Source organism: Sardina pilchardus, chromosome 4, assembly GCF_963854185.1.
Source record: "Sardina pilchardus chromosome 4, fSarPil1.1, whole genome shotgun sequence".
Lineage (NCBI taxonomy): Eukaryota > Metazoa > Chordata > Actinopteri > Clupeiformes > Clupeidae > Sardina > Sardina pilchardus.
In genome coordinates, this window is record NC_084997.1 from 32,353,410 (window position 1) to 32,362,509 (window position 9,100).

At 46.5% G+C, this 9,100-nt stretch overlaps 1 protein-coding gene across 1 annotated transcript in view; it reads right to left on the bottom strand.

Moving 5' to 3' along the window:
* abcb6b (ATP-binding cassette, sub-family B (MDR/TAP), member 6b) overlaps positions 1 to 5,728 on the bottom strand; it is a 100,789-nt gene extending 95,061 nt beyond the window's left edge. Inside the window, exons 1-2 of the mRNA XM_062535026.1 lie at positions 5,335 to 5,728; positions 4,910 to 5,120 (exon numbers count right to left, since the gene is read on the bottom strand). Of these exons, the coding sequence (XP_062391010.1) occupies positions 4,910 to 5,120; positions 5,335 to 5,397 (274 nt within the window). The 5' untranslated portion in view covers positions 5,398 to 5,728. The remainder of the gene's footprint in view (positions 1 to 4,909; positions 5,121 to 5,334) is intronic.
* Between the last annotated feature and the right edge of the window lie 3,372 nt (positions 5,729 to 9,100).

The following is a 9,100-nucleotide window of genomic DNA, read 5'->3' on the forward strand; positions in this document are numbered from 1 at the left end:
TGACCAGCAACAGACCAGCAACAGGACCAGCAACAGGACCCTGACCAGCAACTGACCAGCAACAGGACCCTGACCAGCAACAGACCAGCAACAGGACCCTGACCAGCAACAGGACCCTGGTTTCAGGACATGACCAGTTCCAGAGCGGTCTTAGGGTCGGTGGCAGCGTAGTGGTTAAGCAGCAGGGTTAGCATGCTAGTCTTAGGGTCGGTGGTAGCATAGTGGTAAAGCAGCAGGGTTAGCATGCTAGTCTCAGGGTCGGTGGTAGCATAGTGGTTAAGCAGCAGGGTTAGCATGCTAGTCTTAAGGTGGTAGCATAGTGGTTAAGCAGCAGGGTTAGCATGCTAGTCTTAGGGTTGGTGGTAGCATAGTGGTTAAGCAGCGGTAGGTGTGGGTGTGGGTTCAACTCCCAGCTTCCACCCTTGTGTCCCTGAGCAAGGCACTTCCCCCCCAGGCTGCTCTGAGGAGTGTGGCCCTTGTGACTGACATACAGTGTACGTAGTCACTTTAGATAAAAGCATCTGCTTAATATAACATTTAATGTTTCAGGGTGTTAAAAATAGGAGGGACATCGTTGCATATTTTGCTCTCTATGTATTAGGGTAAGGTGACTTGAGAGAGAGAGAGAGAGAGAGAGAGAGAGAGAGAGAGAGAGAGAGAGAGAGAGAGAGAGAGAGAGAGAGAGAGAGAGAGAGAGAGAGAGAGCGAGAAGGAGAGAGAGAGGGAGAGAGGTAGAGAGAGATGTCTATGTATTAGGATAAGGTGACTTGTTTCGAACTTCAGGCTTTCTTTGAGATGAACGTAGGATTAGGGAGGAAGCGTTCGGAACGGAATACACACCTGAGTCAGTGCTGCTGCTGCACCACTCAGAACAGATCCTTTGGCTGACCGAGTGTGACAAAAGTAGGAACAAAGCGTTGCTTCTATATCTCTTCAATTAAAGCTAAATGACATTCCAGCCCTCCGGCCTTCTCCTCAAGATCCACCGGGGACTAAGGGGGAGAGGTGGGGGTGGGTGACCCACAACATCTAGATGCGGAACCTCTCTGACCTCCACATGGTACCGTTCTGTATCTTGAGAACCAGGCCTGACCGTCGACCGACCGCGGTACCCTTCAGAAGCGGGTCGGGCCCAGGCCCAGGCGGTTAACTGCTCTGCTCAGAGTCTCCAGAGAGTCAGCGGCGCGATATAAATTATCCTCCCGTTCCTGTTCTGTCGCTTTCACACTCACTCAGCTGAGTGTTTCATTTCCAGCAGGCCTCAAGCATGACCACCTCCATTAGTCACCATTTTTAAGAGACGCATTATTGCAGGCTGCTACAATGCTAATCGTACCCAAACCATCAACAAACAACCTCAACAACGCAGCTTTATTCATCACAGGAGACTGACCTAATTGCTTCCTTCCTGTCAGACATTTGGACAACAGCATTCTCCAAAAACCCACATGCAATCCCTCTGCGCTGTGGATCCTTGGGACTTACAGGTCTACTAAAACATATCGCCCTGCTGGTGGATTTATTTCACTGTGCTGCCATCTGCTGGTCATTTGAGGTAATGCAACCTTTGCGCAGGAGAGATGCAAATGTGCTCAGTGTGGATTGACATCACTTTAGTCCTTTTAGACGAGTCCTTCCTCTTGGCGGCCATATTGCACTTTGGCCTCTTACTGGGCATCTATTTCTTGACACCAACCTGTCTGCAGCTGTGCGATCACAACACTTGATTGGCACGATGTATTCACAAAATACCACATGATTGCCATGATGATGCATTCACATGTCGACATTTGGCGGCAGAAGGGGCGGAATATGTGTTGATGACTGCCATGTTTGTGTCATGAACTAACCCCATTCATTTATATGGGAGATTATTTGAGCACTGTGTCTCTCCTCATTAGAAAGTCTCTGGTTATCACTATGTAGACGGGTACTGTATGTATTCCTTTGTGCCCAACACACTGGACCCTCTACAATTTGCGTACCGGCCCAATAGATCCACTGGGGATGCCATTGCTCACATACTACACACTGTCCTATCACATCTGGACAAGAGCAAGGGGAAAGTGTTGAACTACGCGAGACTGTTATTTGTTGACTATAGTTCGGCCTTCAATACAATTCTTCCCTCCACCCTCATCTCGAAGCTCAGGAGCCTGGGGCTGAATGACGCCCTCTGCACATGGATCCTGAACTTCCTGACAGAGAGACCCCAGGTGGTGAAAGCGGGCAGGCACACCTCAACCTCCCTCACCCTCAACACAGGGGCCCCCCAGGGCTGTGTTCTGTCCCCCCTGCTGTACTCCCTTATACGCACGACTGTACAGCCACCACAGACTCAAATACCATCATTAAGTTTGCTGACGACACCGTAGTGGTAGGCCTAATCCACAACAACGATGAGGCGGCCTACCTGGAGGAAGTGAGGTGCCTGACCCAGTGGTGTCAGAGAAACAATCTCCATCTCAACGTCACCAAAACCAAAGAGATGCTGGTGGACTTTGGGAGGAAGCAGGTGCGGGACTACACACCCTTATCCATCAGTGGGACCCCTGTGGAGAGGGTGGACACATTCAAGTACCTCGGTGTCCAGATCACTGAGGATCTGACATGGTCTACCCACCTGGACACTGTGGTAAAGAAAGCTAGGCAGAGACTGTACCATCTAAGGAGGCTGAAGAAATTCAGAGCATCCAAAACAGTCCTGCAGAGCTTCTACTCCAGCACCATAGAGAGCATCCTGACTGGGTGCATCACCGCTTGGTATGGTAACACCACCATCCAAGACCAAAAGGCCCTGCAGAGAGTGGTGCGTTCAGCTGAACGCACCATAGGGGGGCAACTCCCTAACCTAAAGGACATCTATACCAAGCGGTGCAAGGACAAGACCACCAAGATACTCAGAGACCCCAGCCACCCAGACTATGGTCTGTTCTCTCTGCTTCCCTCAGGAAGACGATACTGCACACTGGCGGCAAGGACTGAGAGACTCAGGAAGAGTTTCTTCCCCCAAGCCGTCCGGCACTTAAATGGAACTGACTGCACATAGCACTTTCTACTCCCCCCCCCCCCCCGACATCTTGAATGTATTGTTGTTTTGTTGTTTTTGTTGTTGTTGTTACTGTTTCTGTTCTATGTTAGTTTGTATGCCTCTTTTTACCTAGCATGGAGCCGACTGTAACATTTCACTGCATTTTATGTATGTGACAAATAAAATCTGAATCTGAATTCAGCATGTTTCTCCTCATGGTTCTCCAGCTGCCTGTGTGTGCTCTCAAAACAAACAAACAAACACCAGAGGGGTATTTCACAAAACCTAGATAAGGGATTAAGCCAGGATTTTTTGGTTATCCTGGATGAACTTACCCTTGACTCGGTTTCACAAAAGAGATGCTACATAAGTTGCCATGGGAATTTATTCTCTGAAGCTAGCCTGCTCCCGACCAGGCTAACAGCCAAGATAAGTTAATTCTAATGGTAATTACATTATCTGATTGGTTCAGCTAGCTGTCATTCAAATCAGACCTGCATGCGATTTTTGAAAGAGCTGTATTCCATTTATATACTATTTGCTACTTGCATTTACGTGCAAAACACAACAGAATGTCTGCCCAATACCATTTAGATATCATTTAAATTATGGTGGCCTTATAATTAATTACAAAATCGTTGTTTGCATCTTTTTTTGACTGACGTTTGATGAATAGCCTACTGTAGCCTAGTAGTTGATTGGAAGTGGAGGGGACATATTTCGAAGGTGTTTTCAACTAATTTGGTTTAAAGACAGAATAAAGATATATAGTCATACTTTGTGCATCTTTGCGGAGGCAAGCGCTTTCTTAATGACGTTGCGTGCCGAGACAAGGAAGCTCTCACACGTGGGTGCATACGTAAATTTGCATTCAGTTGGTCTGACACACCTACTCCCGCTATGTAACAGAAATAATCATGATTCCCCATCCAAAAAAGTAAAACTTTACCTCGTTGTTGTCTATATCAAAAGCGGTTGTTAACTTTGTGTGCAAGACGCTATTTTTTGCGTCTTTTTTATTCCAACCGTGAGTTATTTGGGGGAGAAACGAGAACGCGCACACATCCCGAATAACTTACACCTGGCTTGACATAGACGCTCCTGTTCATCCTGGATTGGCGTTAGTGAAACGAGTTTAGCAAGGATGACTAGAGAACGCTATGTCAAACCTGGCTTTATCGATTATCTTGGATGTCTTAATTCTGCTTTTGTGAAATACCCCTCAGAGCTCATAGCTCAAATAGGAAATCATTGAAATGGCTCAAGCCAATCAACAATTCTGCTACAGGATTATTAAAAATGTTGAGAACAACAGTAGGCCTATATTTCACCAGGATGGAGGACTGCTCATGTAAATAAGTTTCAATGATTCAATGGAAAAATGGTTCATGTGACGCAGTAAAAACCAGCCTGTCAATTTTGGGGGACAGCAGAGCAGTGATACATTGGGGTTGTGGCAATGTGGAGCAATTGTACCACCTGTGAAACAGTCGGCCCAACACAGTCAATATCACGTTACCCCCCACCCAGATTCACCGATACCTTCTCCAGCAGTGAATCAAATAGCTGATGGCGCTGAAAAGAGTTTGTAAACTACATAAACTGTGGCTGACTATCTGAGCACAATTGGTTTTCACCCATATTTAATTTAACAACCTTCACTGAACAGTGCCACTACCAGTTTACAATAATGTAGGCTATCTGTTAGTATGTAGCCTACTTGGCTACACAAAGTAACACATCGACATCCACTACAACAATTGCACATTATTGTTAAAAGTTAAAAGATACATTATTTGCACACCCAAGCAATATCAACATGTGTTAGTAGGCTAAAAAATGGGAGGATGATGTGATGTGTAAGCTTGGTGATTTTACCTATTTTCTTGTTATAGATGGGCACTAGAACATTGAGGAACCGTTCTAGACCCAGTAGGCTCAGACAGAAGAGAACCAGAGCCTGGAGTCTGGTGCTACCCTTGGGCCACAGGAACGGAACCAGCAGACACACCTTGTGCCTGAACCCCTCCCAGGTGGAGCTGGAGCCAGGTTTAGCCCCGCCCTCTCTCCGCTCATCACCGGTCTTGGACTACGGGGACGTGAAGAGGAACAAAAGTACCAAAATAAATCGCACAAACACATGGATGGACACGTTTAGGCTAACACATTGTAAAGCAAAACCAAGAAAGAGAAACGTAAGTAGGCTGTAGCTCAGACTCCTGATCAAGTTAGGTAATGGTAGCCCATCCTACGCGTGGTCATGTTTGTAAATCAGAACAACTGAATCAATATGATCCTCTTACCTCAACTGTTAAGGCAAACGCCTCTGGAACAGCGCTTCCTTTAGCGGTGCGTTTACTTGCCATTTCCTGCTTTTGGACAGTAAGCCAACTTTTACATTTGGGTGATTAAATGAGGCTATAAGCTCTATCTTCACGGCTCTTCCAGACAGCTTACTAGTTGGTGTTTGAAACGAGTGTACCCTTTGTGATTGAAACCACGGGTGTCAGCATTTTCAAAGGTGTTACAATGTTGCCTTTGCTTCAGAGATACACTTTAGAACACCGCTCTAGCAGCGAAATGAATGTTTCTATGAGGTGGCGTGAAGGCAATTTGGCTAAATTTAGAAGATAATTTGATCTGTCAGCGCTACTCTCTACAAGTTTGTTTAGCTTTTTGAACTCGCGAAATCAGCAGGGAAGTCAGTCTGCTCGAGCGCCCCGCCGCAACATCTCCCCCTCACGTGACCGAGTTTGGCAAGTTGTCACGTGAGCCCGTCGCGAGCCCCTGCCATGCACTGTTGGAACGCGGAGCCTCGCGCGTGCCTCCTATTTTGAGAATTTAGAGAGGGCTCATCAACCGTCGCTGAAGTAGGCTATGCTGTTCTTCTGCTCAGTGTTCAGCAGCAACAACGTGTTATATCAAGTCTGCCAGACCAGTACAGTTTGAAGACATGCATGTTCACCCGTGAACAACTTGAGTCACCTCAGTGTTACGGTCAAACAGTCGGATAGTTAAATCGAGACGGCAGTAAAAACAACCACGCTGGCTTTGTTATCCTTGGAAAGCATAGAGTAGATGAGCACAGGTCGCCATCGTGTGGAAATACAGTGGTATTACAAGACTAAAATGAACCTTAGCCCACAGAAAGATGATCCCTCCCTAGTAGTTAAGTGTGTTAGTAGCCTAATAACCTGCAGGCTATCCTATAAAAAAAACTTGCAAAGAAAGCTGTTATATTAAGTAGGCCTAGGCCTACTGGAGATTGATGTAATTTTGGAGTCAGCTGCTACGTCATAATAGTGAGATGGCTGGCTTAGAATCATCTCACTGAATGTCATCATTGTTTTCATTTCCTTTTCGGAAATTCACTCTGCTCATCTGAGTCAGAATTTCTGGGCAGTGTCGGAGGCATTACCGGTTAGTGTACATTGGCTATCTGGAGGCCTGCCCTGGGATTTATTTTTTTCACAGACATATCATCCTGACACACCAACACATTACTCATTGTAGATGAACTTTTATTACTTTTACTGTGATATTTGATTATTGCCAGTCAGAATTTCTGGGTAGGCTACTGTCGCTCACAATTCAGAGACATCAGTGAGCTGCCTAGACTAGAAGCCTGCCGTGGGGTGGGATGATAGCCTCTCAGAAACTGGCTGTCATCCTGACACACCGACACACCACACTGCAACACACTATTAATCATAGATTACTATTTTATAATTATGGTGACACATGCGATAGATAAATAGATAGATTAAGATAGATAATACTTCTTTGTCAGACACATTTGACATTTTTCAATTTCGTAGTAGTAGCTTGATTGTAAAAAAAAAGGACAGACATGTAACACTAATGGGTAAAAACCAGGGATAATGATTTTTAGTGCACAATTTGTAAAAGTAGCTCATAGTGATTCGCAGATCAAAGTCTGATCATTGAGGGAGCAGAGAGGACAATAACGCACTTTGCTGCATGCCTGGCATTACTATAAGACAGTGACAAAGGTAGAGAATGACATTTTAGTCTACTTGCCGTATTCAGCTGTCGTCCTCATTGAGTCCCATTCAGGTTTTAGCCTGAGCTGAGCTCCTGGGAGACTTGGGAGTCTGGATTTGTGAAAGGCAGGCCCCTGAACACCGGCGTTATCCCTGCCTCTCAGACCCGTCTGGTCCAGGGGAAGGATTCCGCCATAGCCACCAGACTGCTTGTCACTCTAATGAAGATTATTCATCTAAATTCCTGCCTACAGGACTTAGGGCTGATCCCCCTTTCCCCAGAGACTGTCACTCAGATGGATACCTAGGTCTCTAGCTCTTACACACACACACACACACACACACGCACACACACATACTGTCTATCTGTTCTATTTCTCCAGGTCACTCTCTCTTTCTCTCACTCCTTCCTACATTTTCTCATCCCTCTCTCTTTTATGTCCCTCTCCTCATCCTCTGTTTTGTGTGCAAATGGTGTGTAGAGAACTAGGCCTGTGATCAACTCGTCTGTTGTTTGCCTGGCAATGTGTGCTTATGGGCTTTGCTTTGGTGCAGGTGGATTTGGGGACGGGGCTAGCAGTCCATGATCCATGTGCTGGTTCAGTAAAGGGGCTTTTAATGTCAAATATCGTTCTCTCTGCCCATTCCATACACACACAAACACACACACACACACACACACGCACGCACGCACGCGCGCGCGCGCGCCACACACACACACACACACACACACACACACACAGACATACGCACGCACGCACGCACACACAAACACACACACACACAAGCACACACGCACACACACACACACACCGACATACACACGCACACACACACAGACGTACGCATGCACGCACAAACACACATACACACACACACACGCACACACACACACACACACACCGACATACACACGGACACACACACACACACACACACACACACACACACACACACACACACACACACACCTCTCTCTACAGAAGAATGGGCCATCTGTGCTAATGGGCCAGACGGCTTTCACCTGTCTGCTTCCTCTAAGGTCAGCGCTAACCATAGCAAGGGGATTAAAAGCTGGCCAGAAGCGTAATTAACTTTTAATTTGGGTAGTGCCTCTTGACAAAAGGCCGCTATCGCATGCAAAGCCAGAGATGAAGCCCCCAAAGGCTGACAGTGGAAATTAAAAAGGTCCAGGGCTTAACAGAACAGGAAACCAGGCTTAGTGATAATGTCCACCTGGCTCTGGGTGTGGGAAGTCAGGTATTAGTCCTCCTTCTCTCTCTCTCTCTCTCTCTCTCTCTCTCTCTCTCTCTCTCTCTCTCTCTCTCTCTCTCTCTCTCTCTCTCTCTCTCTCTCTCCCCTCTCCATGGCCTGGTTCAGCATGCTTTTTAAGACCAAGGTTGAGATTATTGCACAAAGGACGGGAAGCCATGATGTGAGCATGCTCAAGATTCAGGTAACACACTAAACACAATCTAACTAATGAAGACCTGGATCTGTTAGTGGAGGTGTCACCCTCAGCAATACAAGTTCAGATCAGACAGCAAAGCAACGAGTATACCACTACACCTACAAGTATACCACTACACCTACAGTACAGGTACACCTCTACACCTACGGCAACGAGTATGCTGTACCTCTACACCTATTAGGTATACGGCAACGAGTATGCTGTACCTCTACACCTATTAGGTATACGGCAACGAGTATACTGTACCTCTACACCTATAGGTATACGGCAACGAATATACTGTACCTCTACACCTGTAAACCTGTATACCTGTACGCCCATACTGCCAGGCATTTCTTTTTATATATATTTTGGCCTTTTTGCCTTCAATAGGACAGTGAAGAGGTAGACAGGAAGCAGGACTGGTGGGAAAGAGACATGGGGTGGGATCGGGATTCGAACCTGTGTCCCTGTGGACACTCGAACCCATACAGTATATGGTACGTGCGCTGTAGCCTATTGCACCATGCACTGTGCATTTCAGCGTGCGTGTCTCCCATCTACTGGATCAGTGTTGTACTACACATCCAGTTTTGCACAGTACACATTACACAA